Source organism: Chiloscyllium plagiosum, unplaced genomic scaffold, assembly GCF_037043375.1.
Source record: "Chiloscyllium plagiosum isolate Xiang-an unplaced genomic scaffold, Cpla_swu_hap1 HiC_scaffold_34, whole genome shotgun sequence".
Taxonomy (NCBI): domain Eukaryota; kingdom Metazoa; phylum Chordata; class Chondrichthyes; order Orectolobiformes; family Hemiscylliidae; genus Chiloscyllium; species Chiloscyllium plagiosum.
In genome coordinates, this window is record NW_028270172.1 from 9743610 (window position 1) to 9769498 (window position 25889).

The 25889-nt window shown below is 41.7% G+C and overlaps 1 protein-coding gene across 1 annotated transcript in view; it reads left to right on the forward strand.

Annotated features, from left to right (window-relative positions):
• Nucleotides 1–25889, forward strand: part of phlpp1 (PH domain and leucine rich repeat protein phosphatase 1) — a 207600-nt gene that overhangs the window by 110492 nt on the left and 71219 nt on the right. Inside the window, exon 2 of the mRNA XM_043719602.2 lies at nt 22337–22527. Within this exon, the coding sequence (XP_043575537.2) occupies nt 22337–22527 (191 nt within the window). The remainder of the gene's footprint in view (nt 1–22336; nt 22528–25889) is intronic.

Consider the following 25889-nt stretch of genomic DNA (forward strand, 5'->3'; position numbering starts at 1 on the left):
ATTACTGATTGTGGTTGAATACAATTCTGTTGCTACTTCTATTGGTCCAAAGCACCTCATGGATGCCCAATTTTTGAATTGCTGGGTCTGTTCAACACCCATCGCATTAGCATTGTGGTAATGGTACACAGCACATTGCAGGTATGCTCAACGTGAAGGTATTGGTTAATCTCCACAAGACAAAAGTGAGGACTGCAGATGCTGGAAACCAGAGTTTAGATCAGAGTGGTGCTGGAAAAGTACAGCAGATCAGGCAGCATCGGAGGAGCAGGAAAATCGACGTTTAGGGCAAAAGCACTTCATCAGGAATAGAGGCAGGAAGCCTCCAGGGTGGAGAGATAAATGGGGGCGGGACGGAGGGTGGTGCTTGGGAGAAGGTTGCAAAGAGTACAGTGGGTGAATGGGGGTGGGGATGGAGGTGATAGGTCAGAGGGGAGGGTGGAGCGGATAGGTGGGAAGGGAGATTGGCAGGTAGGACATGTCATGGGGACCGTGCTGAGCTGGAAGGTTGGAGCTGAGGTAAGGTGTGAGGAGGGGAAATGAGGAAACTGGTGACATCCACATTGATGCCCTGGGTTTGAAGTGTATATATTTCCACAAGGACTGTACAGTCACCACTCCTTCCAGTACTGTCATGAACAGATATATCTGCAACACGTAGATTGAGGACAAAATCAAGAAAGTTTTTCCCTCTTGTTGGTTCCCTCACTAGCTGTCACAGATTAAATCTAATAGCTTTGTTAGAATCATCGTATTTTATTGTACAGAAGGAAACTTTCAACCCATAGTGTTTGTACCAGTTCCCAAAAGAGCTACCCTTGCTAGTCCCATTCTCCAGCCCTATCTCCATTGCCCTCTAAATTCATCACTTACAAATATATACTGAATCCAGCTCTCTTTTGAAATCTTCAATGGAATCTGCTTCCACCATTCTCCCAGTCATCACATTCCAAATCCTAACCATTAAATAAAGAAATTTCTCATCCCACTCTCATCTCATCTTGAAATTGTCAGCAAAATGTAATAAATTTCAGATGCTGGAAATCAGAAACAAAAACAAAAATTGCTGGACAAGCTCAGCAGGCCTGGCAACATCTATAAAGATAAAGCAGAGTTAACATTTCAGGTGCACTGACATTTCTTCAGAAATTGTGATCCTTAGTTATTTACTTAACAACTGGTGGAAATAAAATATCCTGCTTTACCCTGTCAAAATTGTTCATGGTTTTGAACTCCTGAATAAGGTCACCTCTTAATCTCTGCTTTAAGGAGAATAAGCCCAATTTCCCTAACCTGTCTTTCTATCTAAAGTCCCTCGCTCCTGATATCATTCTAGTAAATCTCCTTTGAACTTTCTCCAGAGCTTTAACATCCATCCTTAAATAAGCTGCCTAGATATGAACACAATACTCCAAATGTGGTCTGACCAGTGATTTGTAGTGAAATAGCATCACTTTCTTGCTTTTATACTCTCAGCCTCAATTTACAAACCCAAGCCTTCTTAACAACTGTTTCAACACTCGTCGCCACCTTCAGAGATTCATGCTCGTGAAACCTGAGGCTCCTCTAAACGTTGTACCAATACGCCTGTATTGCCTCTCCGTATTTCTTCTACCAAATTGAATTAGCTCACATTCCTCAGCATTGAAATGCATCTGTCAGATGTATGCCCATTTGGCCAGTTTCAGTGTCCCTCTGAAGTCGCTCAGCATCATCTTCACAGTTCACCATTCACCCTAGCTTAGTATCATCTGCAAATTTAGTGATTTTGTCCTCAACACCCATCTCCAAATTGTTTATATAAATCCAAAAAAGTAAGAGGCCTGACACTGATCCTTGGGAAACATTACTTTCAACTCCTCTCCAATCTGAGAAATTCCATTTATACCTACCTTCTGTTTCATATTTCTAGCCAACTCCTCATCCACACTGCCAAGGACTCATCTATCACCAGCATTTCGAATTTGCTAACCAACCTGACGTGGCACTATATCAAATGCTTTCTGAAAGTTGTTCTTTATCATAGGGCAAGAAGTGGTGTCACCAGGTTACCCTTTGTGATGAACCTACCCATTCTCTGCCCTTGCTGCCCTTCATACTTCTGTCAATTACAATTCAACATGTACTGTATCGATTCATCACTGAGGGAAGATATTAGCTGATTATTAATTGAAGATTTCCTTGCCCACATTTGACCTGATTCTGTGACACCTCTGGAATCGATTTTGAGGCCTCCAATGCCAGCTCCTGTCTGTCCATATACCAATGTGTACCACCTCTATCCTACTGATGGTGTCTGGAACACTGATATGATCCAGTACCAGGCTGGTGCTTGACTAGTCTGTGGGATATCTCATCAATTTTGCCACATTCCCCCAGATATTAGGTAGGAGGCTTTACAGGATTGGCAGTGATGAGTTTGTAGTTTCATTTCCACTGCCTTGGTTGATGCTAGTTAGTGTAATTTAATTACTTTGTAGACTTTTTAATGAAACTGAGTATTGATGGCCTTCTATGTGGTTTACGGGTTACACACATTGCTATGGGGCAGGAGTCATGAGTATGCGAGACCAGGTAAAGATAGCAGATTCCTTATTTAAAGAAATGGGGTTATACAACAATTGACAATGATTTCATCAGGTGAATTCTGATTTCAAAACCTAATATGATGGGATTCAAGTTTACCACTAGAACATTTGTCTGGAACTTTGAATTGTTTGTTCAGTGGCATTGCACTATGCTGTAGTCTCCTATGCTAAAGAGGTTGGTTTTCACAAACCAAATAGACATTTTCAATTTTGAAGGCCTCAGACACTTTGTTTTTTTCCCATTCTGCCCCTGCAATGAATTATTGTAGCCTCAGAGCTCATAGGGAGGAGAGGGAGCAGAAGCTCAGTTGTCTTAACTCAGACAGAGCTCTGTGGTGACTCCAAACTCTTTGCTCGTAACCCCAAGGGGTCCTGAATCCGACTTTAGAAAGATCTGAAGTAAGGGATCCAAAAGCACTATTTGAAAAGCGGGAAATTCTTTGCAGGGCCTTGCACATTATTTTTCCCTCAACTAACAGCCTTTAGATTATCTGGTCATTTCTCTGCGAAGTTCACAGGGCCTTTTGGGCGGCACGGTGGCACAGTGGTTAGCACTGCTGCCTCACAGCGCCTGAGACCCGGGTTAATTCCCGCCTCAGGCGACTGACTGTGTGGAGTTTGCACGTTCTCCCTGTGTCTGCATGGGTTTCCTCCGGGTGCTCCGGTTTCCTCCCACAGCCCAAAGATGTGCAGGTCAGGTGAATTGGCCATGCTAAAATTGCCCGTAGTGTTAGGTAAGGGGTAAATGTCGGGGTATGGGTGAGTTGCGCTTCGGCGGGGCGGTGTGGACTTGTTGGGCCGAAGGGCCTGTTTCCACACTGTAATCTAATCTAAAAAAAATCTAATCTTTTTATGTTAGCTGCAGTGTTTCTTGCATTACAGCAGTGGTTGCACTTCTTAAAGCACTTAATGGACTGAAACACTTTGGAATGTCCAAGTACATAAAAGTTGCTATATGAATGCAAGTTCATTCTTTGCTAAAATTAATCAGCAGTTTCTCTGCTGATCTGATTTTGTGTATCATTTAGGTAATATTTCTATTAATGCATCTTTAAAATATCAATATATGCTCTGTCTAAGTGATATATCTCCTTCCAGTGTTTGGCAATCATCCTCTTCTGAATGCTGTTTGATGCAAAATACTTCTGATGAAAATTGTGTCTGTAAAACACATACTTGTAAATGAAATGGTATGTCTGTGCTTAAAATTGCTGATGTGCAATCTTGTGAGGCCTATTTGCAGGCATTGATTCAACTGTTATTACAAGGTATATCTGATTCAGCTGGGTTGAAAAGTAATCAGGCCGAATAATTCATGTGTTGTGACCAGATGTATTGATGCCTGAAAAGTATGCAGCTAAAATCTAGCAATTTTTTAAAAGAAGAGGATGCACTAGAGTGTTAGATATTCTTCCTTCGTATGCAATATAATTTGCACGCATAGGAGAAAGTGAGGACTGCAGATGCTGAATATCAGATTGAGAATGTGGTGTTGGAAAAGCACAGCAGGTCAGGCAGCATCCGAGGAGCAGGAGCCTTCATTCCTGATTAAGGGCTTATGCCCGAAACATCGATTTGGCTGCTCCTCGGATGCTGCCTGACCTGCTGTTCTTTCCCAGCACAACACTCTACACAGAAAAGACTATAATCAAAGCCTACGTTTTTAATTTCTATCTGACTAAAGGAGAATTATAAAGTAATAATCCAGTATGTGCTGATGATATACCATATGCTGCATTCATTGCTGTATCTTTTGAAGGCATCACCCCAACCATGTATAACTAGTGTATTGTCTATATTCTGTAGGACTATGTTTGAAACATGGAGAAAACTATGCCGATGGTATAATATTCCTCAATGTTTAAATCTTTGTGTGACATTATCAGGAGTGTCAAAAGTGGGAATGGGGTTTTTGAAACCTGACATTCTTGTAATTTAAAGCAGTGATGACTCAAGCAAGCAGACAGACAGCTTTTATAGTGTCATATAGTCATAGAGATGTACAGCATGGAAACATGGCAAGGACTGATTAGGGATAGTCAACATGGCTTTGTGCGTGGGAAATCATGTCTCACAAATTTGATTGAGTTTTTTGAGGAAATAACAAAGAGGATTGATGAGGGCAGAGCAGTAGATGTGATCTACATGGATTTCAGTAAGGCATTCGACAAGGTTCTCCATGGGAGATTGATTAGCAAGGTTAGATCTCAAGGAATACAGGAAGAACTTGGATACAGAACTGGCTCAAAGGCAGAAGACAGAGGGTGGTGCTGGAGGGTAGTTTTTCAGACTGGAGGCCTGTGACCAGTGGACTGCCACACGGATCAGTGCTGGGTCCTCTACTTTTTGTCATTTACATAAATGATTTGGACGTGAGCATAAGAGGTACAGTTAGTAAGTTTGCAGATGACACCAAAATTGGAGGTGTAGTGGACAGTGAAGAGGGTTACCTCAGATTACAACAAGATCTTGACCAGATGGGCCAATGGGCCGAGAAGTGGCAGATGGAGTTTAATTCAGATAAATGCGATGTGCTGCATTTTGGGAAAGCAAATCTTAGCAAGACTTATACACTTAATGGTAAGGTCCTAGGGAGTGTTGCTGAACAAAGAGACCTTGGAGTGCAGGTTCATAGCTCCTTGAAAGTGGAGTCACAGTAGATAGGATAGTGAAGAAGGCGTTTGGTATGCTTTCCTTTATTGGGCAGATTATTGAGTACATGATTTGGGAGGTCATGTTGCAGCTGTACAGGACATTGGTGAGGCCCACTTTGGAATTTTGCGTGCAATTCTGGTCTCTTTCCTATCAGAAAGATGTTGTGAAACTTGAAAGGGTTCAGAAAAGAGTTACAAGGATGTTGCTAGGGTTGGAGGATTTGAGCAATTGGGAGAGGCTGAACAGGCTGGGGCTGTTTTCCGTGGAGCGTCGGAGGCTGAGGGGTGACCTTATAGAGGTTTACAAAATTATGAGCATGGATAGGGTAAATAGACAAAGTCTTTTCCCTGGGTTCAGGGAGTCCAGAACTAGAGGGCATAGGTTTAGGGTGAGAGGGGAAAGATATAAAAGAGACCTAAGGGGCAAAGTTTTCACGCAGAGGGTGGTACGTGTATGGAATGAGCTGCCAGAGGAAGTGGTGGAGGCTGGTACAATTGCAACATTTAAAAGGCATTTAGATTAGATTAGATTACTTTTTTTAGATTAGATTACTTTACAGTGTGGAAACAGGCCCTTCGGCCCAACAAGTCCACACCGACCCGCCGAAGCGCAACCCACCCATACCCCTACATTTACCCCTTACCTAACACTACGGACAATTTAACATGGCCAATTCACCTGACCTGCACATCTTTGGACTGTGGGAGGAAACCGGAGCACCCAGAGGAAACCCACGCAGACACGGGGAGAATGTGCAAACTCCACACAGTCAGTCGCCTGAGGCGGGAATTGAACCCGGGTCTCTGGCGCTGCGAGGCAGCAGTGCTAACCACTATGCCACCGTGCCGCATTTGGATGGGTATATGAATAGGAAGGGTTTGAAGAGATATGGGCTGGGTGCTGGCAGGTGGGACTAGATTGGGTTTGGATATCTGGTTGGACATTTCGGACAAAAGCCCTTCATCAGAAAATATGAACGGGGTGACTAGTTGTCATGGTTTGTCATAGGCAGTCCTGGTTTCTTTATTAAATGTCCTTGTGTTACAATTTCCTAAAAATAGTTCAGCTGTCCCAATTTTCAGCTTTTCGCTGTTGTCATATATAAACTGTGTCTGATGGGAGAAAATCTGCGTGAAATTGGATTCCTCTTCTTGTGAATACTCATCATGTTGCATTGCATTGTATACAGAAGCATGCATTTGCTCCTTTTTTTGGTACCTATTAAACAATCGGCAGAATGGTTTTGCTAGTATGGGTGTACATATTCTGATTGATGTCATCATGTGGATTCCCACTTTCAAATGGCCCTTTCCAAGACTCTTGCCATTGGTCACCCAACATTTGGATCATCATGGAGCCCTAATAACCAATGTCTTTGCTCTGGGTCTAGATTGGTTCAGTTAGTAACATTTTTATCTCCAAATGAAAAGATTGTGGGTTCAAGCATGCCTTCAGGGCATACTTCAAGCATTTTGCTGCAGTACTGATGGAATGCAACAGTTGAAGGTGTTGTCCAAAGATACATTAAATTGAAGTTCCATCTGGTTATTCTGATTGATTTAAAAGATCACTTGCATCTATTGGAAGCACATGGAACTTTATCAGTGTCCTGGTCAAGTTTTATCTTGAAAGTCTGACCACTCTACAAAAAACAATATAGATAACCAGTTCATGCTTTTATTGGTATCAAATTGACTGTTGATTTGTTAGGACTGAAACCTTTTTTTCTATTGCCTTTACTTCTGTAGAAGAGGTGCTAACTTGCTGAAAAGTACAAGGGCATATCTCACTCTCAGCAAGAGTGCAGAGAATAAATTATATCATTTGCAATCTGTGGTTTATGTTGACCTTATCAGCATTTGTATGCTTAAACTGCCCTCTGGCAAACATTCAGCATCTTTGGGATCCCAAATAAGTTCGTACTATTGGTACCTACCTTATTTTTCGCAATGAACCTGACTGGATATGCTATGATATACCTTCATAACCGATGGGACTTAAACCCAGACATAGAGACACTCTGTGTATCATAAGAGATTCACCTCCCCCCCCCCTCCCCAACCCCCCACCAAGGTCTGTCTTATATTCTTGCACTAACAACTTGATGACAGTTGGAAGAAATAAGAGCAATACTCCTTTCCAATCAACTGTGGAATTTGTTAAATCATTCAGATTTTGGTCTTTCTCGATACTTTTGATGCAGTGATGGATTTAGATTCTAGAATAGAATACTTAAAATCCATCAAATAATGCTCTTGGCATTGTACAATTAAATGAGTATGTTTGCAAATTTGACCAAGATTTGGACCAGGGAATGTTGACCAGGGCACTGAGAAAAGTTTGCAAGAGTTCTTTTTGATCAATCACAACAGTGAGGTGGAACTGCAATTTAATTTTTCTTTGGACTGCCCCTTCAAAGTGTGCTGCATTCCCTTAGCACTGCAGTGAAGTGCTTAGATTATGCATTTGAAAGGTGTTTGAACCCAGAATCTTTTCATTTGAAGATAAAATTATTATCAAGTAAACCAAGCTGTACTTTGCATTTGGAAGACTGGAGCATTCCTTTGTCTCATTGTCTGCCAGAAGACTGCTATGCTTGCTGGAGCAGGCTTTTGTTTGCCATGCTGGAAATGGCATTCAGATTGTACTAGTGCTGTTTATGGCTGCCTTGGCTAAATTAAATCTGCTCATCAATCAGCTCTTTCCTGTGTGATCCAGTGCTGTAATACGTAATTCAAACAAAGGTTTGCTATTCTCTGCCAGTTGACTTGAACCTTTTGAAAAAAGATTTACTTAGTACCTCCCATCATGGGTCCTCCAAGAGTATTTCAAATTATTCTGATGTATGCTGTAGCTATTATCTCACACTAACACTTCTGGCAATTATTAAATTGTGAACCCAACCTTATTAGTTTTAATACTGTGGTAATTCAACATTTTTCCACTTGCTGCAGCTATCAAACAAAACAAGGTCCTCTTTTTCAATTTCAAAGAAATCAACATGTATTCTTTCACAGATTTCTTGCATTTAATGGAGTGAAAGGGACCTTGGCTCGATCATTTCCGAAATACACTCAACAACCATTCCCTCACTGTTCTTTATCTCTGTAGAGGGTCATTTAGCTCAGTTTTGCGATGCAGAGTGATGCCTTCAGTGTAGGTTTAATTCCTACATTGGCTGAGGATACCATGAAGGACTCTTCTCGACCTTTCCCCTTGGTGGAGGCATGGTGACCCTCCAGTTAACCATCATCGTTTGCCTCTCTCTAATGCGAGACCAGCTGTGTGGTCCATTAGGACAATGGCTGCATCTTCCATATGAATTACCCCTGTGGGTTCTTCGTGGAATTTGTTTAGCAAGGTCTGTCTAAGTCTAAGTAGATTAATGATTCTCGCATCAAGGCTGTGTAAGGATTTATGTTCACTCCTTTTCACACGTGAAGAGACCTTGGAGGGTAGGTGCATAGTTCCTTAAAAATGGAGTCTCAGGTAGGATTCCTGATGAAGGGCTTATGCCCAAAACGTCGATTCTCCTGCTCCTCGGATGCTGCCTGACCTGCTGTGCTTTTCCAGCACCACACTCTCTATTTGATTTCCAGCATCTGCAGTGCCCTAATTTTTATGGCAGACAATGGCATGTCATGTGTGTATGTAAAGTAATTCACAGGTAACTCAATGGCTGGAAATGAATTTTGAACTCATCCACTCTCCTGATTTGCACAACACCAGGTTATAGTCCAACAGGTTTATTTGGAAGCACTCGCTTTCGGAGTGCGACTCGTTCATCAGGTGGTTGTGGAGGTTAAGATCATGCTCACAGAATTTATAGCCAAAGGAGTCCAGTGTCATGGAGATGTGATGCAGTAAACAATCATAGATTAAAACTATCATTTTTTATAATGGGATATGCTGACATCTGTTCTTTGATATGTAAATCCCAGAACTTCTTTTAAATTACATTCTCAAGATAGCTCAGGTTTTTAAACAACAGGTGTAAAGTCTGTCTGTGTCCCATGCTATGTCAGACTGACAAACCCTCTGTATAGTTTTACAGAGTTTTACATGGATTCATGCAGTTTTTGAGCAAAATAACATTTAATTCTGCAAAAACAAATTCACTCTATAAGTATATATGTGTGCGCATGTAGGAGCGGCAGATTGAGTGTGAGTGCACGTGGTAGTGTGTGTATATATATGTGTGTGTGTGAGAGATGGGGTATGTGTAAGAGGGTGCATGTATCAGTGTGATTGCAGGGGGGCATATGAGCATATGAGAGAGAGCTTGTGTATGAGGGAGTGTGTGTGTGTGTGCGCGCGCACTCGCGCCGTATAATGGGGTCACCTATAGTGTGACATGAAACCAAGGTCCCTGTTGAGGCCATTCCCATGGGTACCGAACTTTGCTATTAGCTTCTGCTCAGCCACGCATTCCTGATGAAGGGCTTTTGCCTGAAACGTCAATTTTCCTGCTCCTTGGATGCTGCCTGACCTGCTGTGCTTTTCCAGCACCACTCTAATCTTGACTCTGATATCCAACATCTGCAGTCCTCACTTTTGCCACTCTACGCTGTTGCTTATCCTGAAGTCTGCCTTGGAGGATGGTGACCTGAAGGTGTGTGTGTCTCTCTTTCTCTCTCTCTCTGTGTCTCTCTCTCTCTCTCTCTCTCCGTCTCTCTGTCTTTCTCTCTCCATCTCTTTCTTTATGTCTCTCTCTCTCTCTCTGTGTCTCTCTCTCTGTGCCTCTCTCTCTCTCTCTCTCTCTGTCTCTCTCTCTCTCTGTGTCTCTCTGTCTCTGTGTCTCTCGCTGTCTCTCTCTCTCTCTGTCTCTGTGTGTCTCTCTCTCTCTCAAAAACTGCATGAATCCATGTCAAACTGTAAAACTATACAGAGGGTTTTTCGGTCTGACATAACATTGGGACACTGACAGACTTCACACCTATTGTTTAAAAACCTGAGCTATCTTGCAAATGTAATTTAAAAGTTCTCGGATTTACATATAAAAGAACAGAGACCAGCATATCCTATTATAAAAGATGAAAGTTTTAATCTAAGATTGTTTACCGTATCACATCTCCATGACACTGGACTTCTTTGGCTATAAACTCTGTGAGCATGATCTTAACCTCCACAACCACCTGACAAAGGAGCGGCGCTCCGAAAGCCAGTGCTTCCAAATAAACCTGTTGGATTATAACCTGGTGTTGTGTGATTTTCAACTTTGTCCACCCCAGTTCAACACCAGCACCTCCAAGCCATTCCTGATTTGCTGACTTATAACGTTTACTGTTGTACGGATGGGCCACCAAAATCAATGTCCGCCTCTGAAGCTATGCTGCTGAGTTTAAGACCTTAAGACCATAGTTGTAGGAGCAGAAGTTTTCCCTTCAGCACATTGAGTCTGCTGCGCTATTCAATAAGCACGTGGCTAATCTGATAACCTTTAGCAGAAGATGAAGTCATATGGGATCATGGTGAGCTGATAAGATTGTTACAGAATTGGCTTGGTTATAGGAGACAGAATAATGGTGGAAGGTTGTTTTGCTAACTTCAGATCTGTAACCAGTGGTGGTCCACAGAGATCAGTGTTGGGATCCATGTTGTTAGTAGCCTATATTAATGATTTGAAGGAGAAAGAGAGGCCTGCAGATGCTGGAGAGTCAGTTGAAAAGTATGGCACTGGAAAACGCACAGCAGGTCAGGCAGCATCCGAAGAGTAGGAAATTTTACATTTTGCTCATAAGCTCTTCATCAGGAATGTGGAGGGGGAGTGGGGGCTGAAAGATAAATAGGAGGTGGGGTTAGGACTGGGAGGAGGCTAGGTGGGATGGTGTTGGTGGATGCAGGTGGGAGGTGGTGGGGAGGGTGGAGCTGATAGGTGGGAATGAAGATGGACAGTTAGGTCAGGTCGATGTTGATACCGTGTCAACTTGCGCCACATCAACATCGACTTCATTAGTTTCATATTTCCCCAGCCCCCACCACATCTCAGATCCAACCCTCCAACTCGGCACCACCCTTTTGACTTGATTTACCTGTCCATTTTCCTTCCCACCTATCCACTCCACCCTCCCCACTGACCTATCACAATCGCCTCCCACCTGCATCCACCTTTAACCATCCCCCCCTCCCCACCTCCACCCATTTATTTCTCAGCCCTCCACATTCCTAATGAAAGGTTTATGCCTGAAACATCGACTCTCCTGCTCCTTAGATGCTGCCTGACTGGCTGTACTTTTTCTAGTGCTACATTTTACTACAGGAGAATGCAGGTAGTCTGATTAGTAAGTTCGCAGATGACGCAATAATTAGGGAGCTGTGGATAATGAGGATTGGCGGAGGATTCAGTTGGATATAGGGAGGCTAGAGATTTGAGCAGAGAAATGGCAGAAAGAATTTAATCTGGACAAATATGCAGTGATGCAGTTTGGAAGGTCAAATGCAGGAGGGAAGTATACAGTAAATGGCAGAACCCCAAGAAGCAGTTACAGAGGGATCTTGGTGTACAGGTCCACATTTCTCTGAAAGTGGCAACACAAGTGGATAAGGTGATCAAGAAGGTACAGCATAATTACCTTCATTGGTCAGGGTATGGGATATGAAAATTGGCAAGTCATGTTGCAGCTATACAGAACTTCAGTTAGGCCACTTTGTAATATTGGGTACAGTTCTGGTCTGAACACTACTAGAGGAATGTGGAGGCTTTGGAGAGGGCACAGACAAGGTTAACCAGGATGTTGCCTGGTTTGGATATTTAGCATTGCCGAGATATTGGACAAACTTGGATTGTTTTCACTTGAAAATTTGAGACTGAGGGGCGTCCTAATAGAAGTTTACAAAATGAGAGGCATGGATGGTCAGAGTCTTTTTTTCCCCAGAGTAGAAATGTCAATGACTTAAGGGATATCAGTTTAAAGTAAGAAGGAGAAAGTTTGAAGGTTTTGCAAGAGGGAAGTTTTCACACACAGGGCTGTTAAGTGCCTGGAATGAGCTGTGAGAGGAGTTGGTATAAGCAGAGACAATAGTAATGTTTAAGAGGCACCTTGACAGACACATGAATGAGGGTGAGAGTGTGGTGCTGGAAAAACACAACAGGTCAGGCAGCATCCGAGGAGCAGGAGAATTGACATCGATTCTCCTGCTCCTCGGATGCTGCCTGACCTACTGTGCTTTTCCAGCACCACACTCTTGACCGTAATCTCCAGCATCTGCAGTCCTCACTTTTGCCTACACGAATAGGGGATATGGACTGCATGGAGGCAAAAGATTTTTAGTTTACAAAGGTCTCATGTGTCAGCGCAGTATTGTGTCCTTGTGCTGTATTGTTCTTTGTTCCACTTTGCTGCTTTTTCCCCATAATCTTTGATTCTCTTAACTGATTAAGATTTCATCATGTTAAGTCCTCTAAGAAACTTGTATTTGTGAATAAGGTCAATCTCAATCTTCTATATTCCAATATATTCCATGCCCAATCTATATAACCTTTACTCTAAGGCAGCCCCTCCATACTTGGTATCAGCTTAGTTAATCTTTTCTGGACTGCCTCCCATGCCAATATATCTTTTGTCTTCCAAGGGACCCAAAACTGTTCACAGTATTCCAGCTGTGGTTTGACTCGTGCCTTTTATAGTTTTAGACAAAACCTCCCTACTTTTATACTCCATTCCCTTGGAAATAAAGGCTAACATTTCCATTTGCCTTCCGTGTTACCCAGTGAACTTGGATGCTTTTGTGATTCATGGGCGAGGATTCCCAAATCCCTATGTTTTGTAGCTTTCAGCATGCAGTCTTTCCACATTTAAAGAAAGTTCAGCTCCTCTGTTCTTGTTGCCAAGTTTTTGTCCACTCAGCTTGTCCATATCCCTTTGCAGAATCTTCATGTCATCCTCACCACTTGCCCATCTACTTTTTATGTCATCTGCAAACTGGCTATAGTACATTCACATTTCTCATCTATGTCACGAATATATATTGTAAATAAAAGATTGTGGCCCCAGCACTGATCCCTGTGGCACTCCGCTAGTTATAAGTCACCATCCTGAAAAATGTCTGCTTTTCCCAACTACCTGTCTTCTATTACTTAGCTAATCCTTTATCCATTCTAAAATTACCTCCAATCATGGTCTTACTAAGTAGCTTAGTGTGTGACACCTTGTCAAAAACCTTTTGAAAGTCCAAATACATTAGATCCCCCATTTCCCCTTTATCTATCCTACTTTTTATCTTCTCAAAGAATTCTAGTAATTTTTTGGACATGATTTCCCCTTCATGAAGCCATTCCGACTATTACATCTGTTATGATAGATTCTAGCATTTTATTGCCTATGTATCACATTTTTCAGTGATTTGTTTCTTAATTAAATACTACATTTTGTTCCTTTTTGAGATGAAAGACCAAGGTCAATTATAGAGGATACTGTCTGTGCAGACCAGGGAATGTAGTTCTGATTGTTATATAGAGACCTCTGCTGGAAAATAAATTTGTGTTGCAAATATATACGGTGCTTCCCATAGCTAAATATTTTGACTCTTTGTTCAATTGTTTTCTTTTAACATTGCTTTAAATGTTGGAAAAAATAACAGCTGCTGACCAGTGACTGAGGAATTGAACCTCACCACAAATCAGCACCTTTAGCAAAGTGAAAGATCTTTTGAATGTTAGTACAAAAAGCATGTAATATTTTCCTCTGAAAAGTGGAAAAAAAATTCATTATTTTGAAATGCCGGTTGGATTTTGATACAGTGTTGTCATCCTTAATTTCAACTGAACTCAAATATTACCTGTTTACACTTGTTTCAAAGTGCAGTTCTCAATCAGTTTTTTATTTATTTTAATATTGAGGAAGCTTCAACTACTGATTGCTATCCATTGATGCTTGGAAAGTGCACGTGCACTAAGGGCGGGATCAATTTCAACAGTATTCAAAACATTTAGCAATATTCACTGCTCTCTTCACCATAATATAAAGAAATATGGATGCTGAAGATATGAAGCAAAAACAGAAATTGCTGACAAACTCAGCCGCTGGTCTGGCAGCACCTGTTGAGAGAAAGTAGAGTTATTGTTTCAAGTCTAGTGACCCTTCTTCAGCATGATTCCCCAGGTTGTTCTTGTGATCAGGAACTCAAAGGTTTCACTTCAGCTAAGCTAAATATCACACAACACTAGGTTTTAGTCCAACAGGCTTAATTGGAAGCACTAGCTTTCTGAGCGCTGCTCCTTCATCAGGTGATTGTGAGGACAACCACCTGATGAAGGAGCAGCGCTCCGAAAGCCAGTGCTTCCAATTAAACCTGTTGGACTCTAACCTGATTTTTAGCTTGTACACCCCAGTCCAATACCGGCATCTCCAAATCATCACTTCAGCAAGCCTGTCTCTTCAACAGAGGAAGGGAGAAAATTGTACAGAGTCTAATTGGAGTGTGATTTCTTCTCTGATAGTGGTAATCTGGGCAATTAGGAAATTGCCTGTGGATTGAGTTGATTTACTCCTGAGGAGTGATTTGATTGAACTAAAAGTTAGATCTTTGCCTACGATCACAAAGTCCAAGTGAGGCTAAAGAGATGGGATAGTTACAAGTACAATTTTGGGTATCTTCCTGTCTTGTGTAGTTACTAGAGTAATGGCTAAACAAAGTCCATTATCAGCACTTACAGTAAAACTACAAGGCAAAGAATGGATGGTTGTTCATCAAATAGTTCGATGCCCAGATATTGTAAGAAGGTATTGCAAACAGTACATGAAATTCCTATTGCAGGACATAGAAATAAAAATACAAAAACATTAACATCAATAAACAGTATTTTAAATGGTCAATGCACCATAAAGATGTAATGTCTGTAACACGTCATACATTTAAATAGAATCCCTACAATATGGAAACAGGCCATTTGACCAAACAAGGCCACATCGATCCTCTGAAGATTAACCCACCCAGACCCATTCCACTACCCTATTACTCTACATGTACTCCTGATGAATGCAACCTAACCTACACATCCCTGAACACTATGAGCAATTTAGCTTGGCCAATTCACCTAACCGGCAAATCTTTAGATTGTGGAAGGAAACCGGAGCACCCAGAGGAAACCCATGTAAACACAGGGAGAATGTGCAGACTCCACTCAGATAGTCACCCAAGGCTGGAATCGAACCCAGGTCCCTGGTGCTGTGAGGCAGCAGTACTAACCACTCAGCCACCACGTCACTTGGTAGGAAAATTTCAACATGTAATTAAACCTGCATCTTTAGTTCATCAGATGCTGATCTGGATATCATGCAGTTGAGTGGTAGTAGATTGTGTTGGTCCATTATCCTAAATGAAAGCACAACATAAAGTATATCCTTGCAATTACGGCTATGACTACTGAATTCCCAAAAAGTATTCCTTTTTAAGGACCATTACAGTTAAGATGGTAGGTGAAAACTTAACTCACGTTTTGACATGTTATGGACTACTAATTGAAATACAATCTGATCAAGGTCCTGACTTTATGCTTAAAGCTTTCCAGGACGTTAGCAGGTTGGGCATAAAACAAAACAATTTAAGTCAACTGCACATCAGCTGTAAACACAGGGAGCTTTGGAGAGACACCATCAGATTCTCAAAACCATGATTAAAGCCATTGCTACCAGAGATTCCTCAGATGAATCTACTGACTTTAGTCCATTTGAATTGGTTTATTTTCATAAAGATTAAGGGTTGTGGGACCGTGGTCAAATAATGACTGAAATTATTGAGTAGCAAAAATAGTCTTCTTATTTATTGGAAAAAACACTTCCTTCATAAAAACTAATCTTAAGTACATATACGGTTATTGATGCCGTTCAGATCTATGATTTGGCAATGCTGGCTTTGGACTGGGGTGTACAAAATTAAAAATCACACAACACTAGTTTATAGTCCAACATGTTTACAGAGGAACCTCGATTATCCGAATATCAATTATCCAAATATTGGATTATCCGAAGGAGATCTGGAGGTCCCAATTGAAACATGACATCAAAGACGTGTTTCCAACACTGATCATGCCTTTTGTTTACAATGATTAAAAACGAACTCAGCTTCCTGAAATGCTGCCAAGAACAGTCCTGGACATCGATGGGAGCCCGGTGATCGTCTCCAACTGATGGACCACCTGCCCCCCCCCCTCTCCCCACACTCTCCCTGGAGATCTACGCAGGGATGTACCCTAAACCCCCCTTCCCCAGATAATCTCAAGGTGGAACCTGTCAAAAGGTTGGTGTGTGTATACACACACTCATCCCTGAGCTGAAAATGTGTTGCTGGAAAAGCGCAGCAGGTCAGGCAGCATCCAAGGAACAGGAGAATCGACATTTCGGGCATAAGCCCTTCTTCATCCCCCAGGCTCTTACTGTTGATCAGCTGCCCTGGAGGGGGTGGAGAGCGGATTGGATGGGTCAGACAGGGGAAGCAGGGTGGGGTTGAGGGGGGTCTGACGGGAGTGGGGTAAGGGGTTTCGGACGGGGGCTTGCGCTTGGTGTGTTGCTGCCTTGTCTCCTAAATGGGGAGCAGACTTAGCAAGTGCTCACTGTGGGAAATGTGTTGCTGGAAAAGCGCAGCAGGTCAGGCAGCATCTAGGGAACAGGAGAATCGACGTTTCGGGCATTAGCCCTTCTTCAGGAAAGTGTCAATCCCTCTGAACTGATGGGAGTGGGGGGTTGGTGTTGGTGTTGGTGGGGAGCGGGAGGCTTCAGCAATGCTGTAGGTCCCTTACACACAAGTGTGTGTCTGCTCAGGAGCAAACCCTAAGAAACAAAGAGGGAGCAAGGCAGGCAGAGTGAGGAAAAGGGAAACTTCAGAAAACACAAGCCCCAGAGGGGAGGCGTTGAATCAGTTAAACAAAATAGTGCCCACCTATCTCCTTCGGATAATCGAGGTTCCTCTATATTTGGAAGCACTAGCTTTCACCACAAACACCTGATGAAGGAGCTGTGCTCCAAAAGCTAGTGCTTCCAAATAAACCTGCTGGACTATAACCTGGTGTTGTTTGATTTTTAACTTTGTTCAGATCCATACTTTCTTTACTTACAGAGAACAAATTAAACCTTGACATTCATCATTCTTGAGTTATAAATCAACCTCTTGGCATTTAGCTGAGGCATCAGCAGGGCCCAAAACACAGAGTTTTATTGCAAAAATGTACTTTTTCATAAAAATACATTTTTATGCATGGAAAATAGCCTTTTATTAAGCAAGAGCACAAATTTGAGGTGGCAATAGAGTATCGAAATACATTTCTTACAAAAGCTCCTTTTTACATAGTTCTTATAAATATTAAAATTCCATTATTATGGTGTTACATTTTTTATATATAATACACAAAGGTTTGAGGGGCTTCTGTCCTGGGAGAGGAGATGCTAAGTGCCCATACTTCTGTTACTTCTGATGGGATTAAGAGTGTCTGTCTGGTTTGTTTGCATAATTAAGAGGTGTTAGTCCTTTTGTCTTTTAACTTAGTAAATATTAGTAAAAATACTAGGCCTATATACTCTAAATAAATTAGAAATTATACCTGTATTTAATAGAATAATAAAGAATATTAAACTGATTACCACAGCTAGGTTGTGAGATTTGTTTACTATTTGCTGGTGTGTGTTTCATTCATGAATGCAATTTCACATAAGTGCTGGTTTGACAGTTAGTTTCCTAAAGGGAGAACAGCCCAGTTAAAAAGTACTTAACAAGTACGTGCTATTTGGGGAAAACGTATGGTGTTCTGGGTCCAGGAGATGGTTGTTAAGGATTGATTAGTATTATAATGTTTTGTGGAGACTTGATAGGGATGGTATTGTTTATGATACTGACACCTATTCAGAGTTATAACTGTGTTTTGTTAATGAATGAATGTTATAGTAAACAACGGGTTTTTAAAGGGTTCTTAATGAATGAATGGGGACCCAGCATTAGTGAATATAGCGAGCTGGTGAATGAGTTAGTAAAGATAACCTCAAACACTACCTCACAGTGTCCATTAAAATTGATTAAAAGAAAAGTTCTTAAAACAGAAATTCAAATCCTCAGTGATGGATCACATGTCTATGTTTCTAGAAAGCCTCACAGGTGGAGGGACTACAGGAGCATTCAAAACATTCCACAAATGAAAGTGAAAGAATGCACACATTAATATTCAACCACAAGGATATTTTAAGTTGGAAATTAAGTATTGGCATTGTTGCTTTTGCATGGTGGACCTCTGAAAACAAAGTTTAGTGGTTTGTGTGAGGTAGTTAGCAAGGTTAGTAACTTGACTTATCTGATAAATAAGGAAGAGCGCCTCATCTTCCGCCTAGGAACCCTCCAACCACAAGGGATGAACTCAGATTTCTCCAGTTTCCTCATTTCCCCTCCCCCATCCTTGTCTCAGTCAAATCCCTCGAAGTCAGCACCGCCTTCCTAACCTGCAATCTTCTTCCTGACCTCTCCGCCCCCACCCCACTCTGGCCTATCACCCTCACCTTGACCTCCTTCCACCTATCGCATTTCCAACGCCCCTCCCCCAAGTCCCTCCTCCCTACCTTTTATCTTAGCCTGCTGGGCACACTTTCCTCATTCCTGAAGAAGGGCTTCTGCCCGAAACGTCGATTCTCCTGTTCCTTGGATGCTGCCTAACCTGCTGCGCTTTTCCAGCAACACATTTTCAGTTCTTATCTGATAAATACTCTTGATTGTGGGAAGACAAATCATTTAGGTCATATAAACATGTTGAAAAGCTATCATTACAGAGGAGAGTGTAAGGAAAGCAAGTGTATCAGGTAGCAACAGTAGTAGAGCAAAGAGATTATGCTGAGACACTTTAAAAGCCAAAACTGGAGTACTGCATACAGTTCTGATCACATTATAGAAAGGATGTAATTTCACTAGAGAGGTAGCAGAGGAAATTTAACAGAGTGCTGCATGTGCTAAAAGGTCTGAACTATGAAGGAAGATTAGATAGATTAGTGTTGTTTTCCTTGGAGCAGCAAAGGTTGAGAGGGGACCTGATGGCATTAAATAAAATTTTGTGGGCCTTAGATAGGTTTGATATATTGGACGGCACCTTTTCTATTAATAGAGGGATCAATAAACAGAAGTCATAGATTTAAGGTAAGAGATAGAGGCTTTGAGGTGAATTGTTTTTTCACTTGAAGCAGCGAGAGTCTTGGAAAAAACTCACTGCCTGAAAAGGTGATTGAGTCAGAAATTCTTAGAAGATTTAAACAGTATTAAGAAATACACTTGTGTTTCCATAACTTCCAGTGTAGTGGGCTAAAAATTGGCAAGTGTAATTAGTGTAGTGAGATCTTTGTTGATTGGTGCAGACATGATAGGTTAATGGCTTTCTTCTGTGCTGTAAATATCTATGCATCTATTAGTAATTGAGGAGATTACTGAATGTTTCAGCATCATCTGTGACTGTTGCCTTTTTATTAAAGACAAGAGTATGAAATTAAAGGTATTTCGTTTGGCCATAGTCAGTTTAACCTTTTTTTTATAATTGAGAAAATTAGTACATCAGTGTTAAAGTGTTGCCCAGTTCAGAAAGTAGCACAGAAACTGAGATTAAAAATAGGACATGCTGTGAAATAACTCCACAGAGGCTGGTATCCCATCACCAAGTCATCCGTTATTTTCTTTGACACTGATCTGGTTTCCTCAGAGCCAGCTCTCAGAGTGAGCAGAACTTCTGACACCCCTGTTTCTTTTAACCTACTTTTCCTCATCAACTTATTCAGAGATGTTATTATACACCTCTGAAGCAGGTGGGATTTGATCCTGTGTCTCTTGGTTCAGGCGTAGGGACACTACCACTGCACCACAAGAGGGCCCTGAAACTCCTGTCTTTTCTTTTCTCTCTTTTCTTTTCTTGAAACTCCCATTTATATCTGTCAGCCAGGGCTCCTTGATTGGACCACTTTAACAGCACCAATCAGTGAACTCATATTCTGTCAGGCTCATCTGCCTGAGCTCATTCGTGCTTGAACTTAGAAACACCCAGCAGATCTGACTGCACCTGTAGAGAGAGAAGCAGTGAAGTTTTTGGATTGAATTTTACCATCTTCAGAGCATAAACTGAAATGACTGATAGTGTTGGGCTTTGTGCATCATTTAAGTCCTCTAACTTTCTACTTAAGATTCAAAGTTCAAAGTTTGTGAGAAGATTTGTAACTCGGGTGCTCGTTGTTGTGGTTCTGTTCGCTGAGCTGGGAATTTGTGTTGCAGATGTTTCATCCCCTGTCTAGGTGACATCTCAGTGCTTGTGAAGCGCTTCTGTGATGTTTCCTCCGGCATTTATAGTGGTTTGTCTCTGCCACTTCCGGTTGTCAGTTCCAGCTGTCCGCTGCAGTGGCTGGTATATTGGGTCCAGGTCGATGTGTTTGTTGATAGAATCTGTGGATGAGTGCCATGCCTCTAGGAATTCCCTGGCTGTTCTCTGTTTGGCTTGTCCTATAATAGTAGTGTTATCCTAGTTAAGCCACATGTCATAAAATACCCAGTCTCTGACCTACACTGGTGATCTTAACATTTTATCTGGCTGGTGCAACCAGGATTCTTAACTATGATGTTGTCCAAGTTGTTGTTGGGGTCCGGTGATGATGCTGCCATTGAATATCAGAGTAACAGTTGCAATCACTTCACAAATTGTGACAAATAAATGTAGTCAAAAGTTGTAACTATAATAGATGCACAAAGTCAGTGTGAAAGATCCTTATGTGGGAATAGACAGTTATAATTGATCCAGATGTGATGTGTCAGGCTTCACATAGTCTGGGTATAATTGACATTGTAATGGCTGATATGCTGATTAATACATGTTTGTTAATTACTGTTTTTCCTCAGGTCCTATGAGACCTGCATCTGTCAAACACTCTTGACTTTAGCATTGCTAAATGCGGTTCCTTTACACAACTACAGAAACTACAATACAGAAAGAGCTTATTGGTCAGGAACATCTGTTCCATTTTTATTGGTCCACTCATTCACCACTGGAGTAAGGGAGTCAACAGAATTGGAAATCTAAAAAAGAAATAACAAGGTCCAGAATCATGAAAATCTGTCAGAGTCCTAGAGATGTACAGCATGGAAACAGACTCTTCTATGCCAACCAGATAACCTAACCTAATCTAGGCCCATTTGCCTGCACTTGGCCTGTATCCCTCTAAACCCTTCCTATTCGTATACCCACCCAGATGCCTTTTAAATGCTTCAATTGGACCAGCCTCCACTACTTTCTCTGGCAGTTCATTCCATATCTGCACAACCCTCTGAATGAAAAAGTTGCCTCTGGGGTTGCTTTTATATCCTTCCCCTCTCGCCCTAAACCTATGCCCTCTAGTTCCAGACTCCCACCCTCTACCCCCAGCCCAGGGAAAAGACCTTGTCTATTTATCCAATCCGCACCCCTTATAACTTTATAAACCTCTATAAGGTCATCCTTCAGCATCTGACGCTCCAGGGAAAACAGCCCCAGTCTATTCAGCTTCTCCCTATAGCTCAAATCCTCCAACCTTGGCAACATTCTTGTAAATCTTTTCTGAACCCTTCCAGGTTTCACAATATCTTTCCGAAAAGAAGGAAGCCAGAATTACATGCAATATTCCGTAAGTGGCCTAACCGATGAGAAAAGTCAAAGTAATGTTTTGATGTGGATCATTCAGCAGTTTTCAGAAAGGCTCCCTACCTGAAACATAAATCTGCCCTTCTCTTCACATCAGATAGGCCTGTGTTTTCCAATTGAATTGGATAAAATTTCCAGATTTAGCCCTGGGAGCCAGGTCAGTGACTCTGCTCTCTTGGAATTTGAGTTAAAATGATGCCATGTGCTAATCATCCAATCAAAAATTGGAGTGACCAATATCATTACTTTTTCCTTTCTATCTTTGCTTTCTAGAATTCATTTCCTGCATCTTCCAGAAGCTCATTGGAGTTTATTTTATTAGCAAGCTATTTATTCATGAGGTTTTACAACTGCATGTAATCTTGACCTATATATTTTGAAATAGAGCTGAATTACATTGATATATTTTTGCCATGTTAAATGTCACTAACACCCTCCACCCTTGCTGGTGATTAATTGTTTTCTTTGTGTCTAGGGAAACCATATAGTGTTGACCACCTAGAGCAGATCCAGCTTTGTGGGTTGTTCAATGTCCGGAAAGGGAAGATGCAGCTTCACAAGTGGACCAACCGTCAAGTTATCCTGTGTGGTACCTGTTTGATCGTTTCATCTGTGAAAGATAGCCAGTCTGGAAAAATGCACGTTCTTCCTTTAATTGGCGGCAAGGTATTTTGGTTTGGTGATTGACTGAGGTGTATACAAACATTAATGTTATTTTGTAACAGATTTTAAAATGCAGAGTTTACTTATCATTATAATTTTGCTATTCAAAGTCTGTCTTAAAATCTGTGATTCCACGTTAAAAGATGCTTTCAGGAAATAGTTTAGATTTTATCAAAAACATTTGGACAGTATCTTATTTTTAAAATACTTTTGCTATCACTATGAAAAGTGAAGATTACTTTGTTCTAATACTTAATCAATTATTTATCTGCCAATTGAGCTATTTGTAAAAGACACAAATTACACCCCAGAAATAGGGGTAACAAATGGTCTAAAATAGATGAAAACTTAAGATAGTTAACATCAGAGATAAAATATTGGAGAAAGATATGGGACTAACATCCAATAAATCCCTCAGTCCCAATGGTCTTTATCCCCAACCTCTAAAAGAGGTATCTGGACAGATAATGGATGTGCTGATTGTGATCCAGAGTTGCCAAGGTTCTGGAACACTTCCCCCCAATTGGCTTCCAATGAATGTGACAAGAAAGTAGAGACAGAAAAGGCAAGTTTGTCTGAAGTCAATCTTCTGGAAAATCCTGAATTCTCTTTTGAATTCTTAGTATGATGAGACAAAGTCAGAATTCTTTTAAAAAATTTATTGAAGATTTTCAAGGATATAATTAATAGGCTGGATAGAGAAGAACTAATACATGTAGTATATTTGAACTCCCAAAAAGCACTCAATAGCAGAATGGAGTTTGAAATATATTGGTAAGGAGAGAGAATAAGTTAAGAGGCAGGACTCGCAGTTTAGGGATAAACCTGACATTTTCATGTTGGCAGGCTGTGACCAATGGATTCACGCAAGGATCAGCACTAGCGCTGCAGTTATTTACAATCTATATTGATTACTTTGACAAGAGCACCAAAAGTAATGTATTTTAATTTGATAATGTTACAAAGCAGTGTAAATTTAGGCTATGAAGAAGACACGAAAGGCTGTAAAGAAATTTAGACAAATTAAGCCAGTGGACAACAAGATGGAAGAGGAGTACTATGTAAGGATAGTGAGGGAGGGCTGTGCTACTGGAGGGCGTTCCTGATGAAGGACCTTTGCCCGAAACGTCGATTTTCCTGCTCCTCGGATGCTGCCTGACCTGCTGTGCTTTTCCAGCACCACTCTATTCTAGAATACAGGATCAAATCTCAAGATGGGGAGGTGGTTATTTAGAACATAGAACATAGAAGAATACAGCGCAGTACAGGCCCTTTGGCCCTCGATGTTGCGCCGATCCAAGCCCACCTAACCTATACTAACCCACTATCCTCCATATACCTATCCAATGCCCGCTTAAATGCCCATAAAGAGGGAGGGTCCACCACTGCTACTGGCAGGGCATTCCATGAACTTACGACTCGCTGAGTGAAGAACCTACCCCTAACTTCAGTCCTATATCTACCCCCCCTTAATTTAAAGCTATGCCCCCTTGTAATACCCGACTCCATACGCGGGAAAAGGTTCACACTGTCAACCCTATCTAACCCCCTAATCATCTTGTACACCTCAATCAAGTCACCCCTAAACCTTCTTTTCTCTAATGAAAACAGCCCCAAGTGTCTCAGTCTTTCCTCATACGATCTTCCTTCCATACCAGGCAACATCCTGGTAAACCTCCTCTGCACCCGTTCCAGTGCCTCCACATCCTTCCTATAGTATGGCGACCAAAACTGCACACAATATTCCAGATGCGGCCGCACCAGAGTCTTATACAACTGCATCATGACCTCAGGACTCCGGAACTCAATTCCTCTACTAATAAAAGCCAGTACGCCATATGCCTTCCTCACCGCACTATTTACCTGGGTGGCAACTTTCAGAGATCTGTGTACATGGACACCAAGATCCCTCTGCTCATCCACACTACCAAGTATCCGACCATTAGCCCAGTACCCCATCTTTTTGTTATTCTTCCCAAAGTGGATCACCTCACACTTAGCTACATTGAATTCCATTTGCCACATTTCTGCCCAGCTCTGCAGCTTCTCTATATCCTGCTGTAACCTGCCACATCCTTCCTCAATGTCAACAACTCCTCCGACTTTCGTATCATCCGCAAACTTGCTCACCCAACCTTCTAACCCCTCTTCCAGGTCATTTATAAAAATGACAAACAGCAGTGGTCCCAAAACAGATCCTTGCGGAACACCTCTAGTGACGGCACTCCATGAAGAAACTTTGCCATCAACTACTACCCTCTGTCTTCTTCCATCCAGCCAATTCCTAATCCAAACCTCCAACTCACCCTCAATGCCATATCTCTGTATTTTCTGCAGTAGCCTACCATGGGGAACCTTATCAAACGCCTTACTAAAATCCATATATACCACATCTACCGCTTTCCCCTCATCAACCTCCTTCGTCACCTTTTCAAAGAATTCAATAAGGTTTGTGAGGCACGACCTGCCCTTCACAAAACCATGCTGACTATCCTTGATCACATTATTCCTATCCAGATGTTCATAAATCCTATCCCTTACAATTCTCTCTAAGACTTTGTCCACAACAGAAGTGAGACTCACCGGCCTATAGTTACTAGGGTTATCCCTACTCCCCTTTTTGAACAAGGGAACCACATTTGCTATCCTCCAGTCTTCTGGCACTACTCCTGTAGACAAAGAGGACATAAAAATCAAGGCCAATGGCTCTGCAATCTCCTCCCTTGCTTCCCAGAGAATCCTAGGATAAATGCCATCAGGCCAAGGGGACTTATCTATTTTCACCTTTTCCAGGATTTCCAACACCTCTTCTCTACATACCTCAAAGCCATCCATTCTACTTATTTGTGACTCAGTATTCACATCGACGACAATGCCCTGTTCCTGAGTAAATACTGAAGAAAAGTATTCATTCAGTGTCTCCCCAATCTCTTCCGCCTCCACACGCAACTTCCCACTACTATCCTTGACTGGACCTATTCCTACTGAAGTGAGGAAAAATTTCTTCACTTCTGAGTTGTGAATCTTTGGAATTCTCCACACCAGATATGTTTTAGATATGGTTAGGGTTTGGAGAAACATTTTAGCACTCGGAATCAAGATATATGGAGCGCAGGCCAGAAAAGTGGGAGTTGAATATGATCAGCCATGATTGTACTGAATAACAGAACAGGCTCAATGGGCCATTGGGTCTTATGCTGCTCTTATTTTATATGCTGTTGAATTGCAACCCTTGTGCCTCTGTAACAGAGTTTGTTGGTTCAAGCCCCTTTACAGGATTTGAGCAGATAAGCTGACTATCTAGTCTGATCAAGTAACAAAAATGGCAGATGGGTCCTTTGGCTAAATCAAGATCCAGGCCTCCT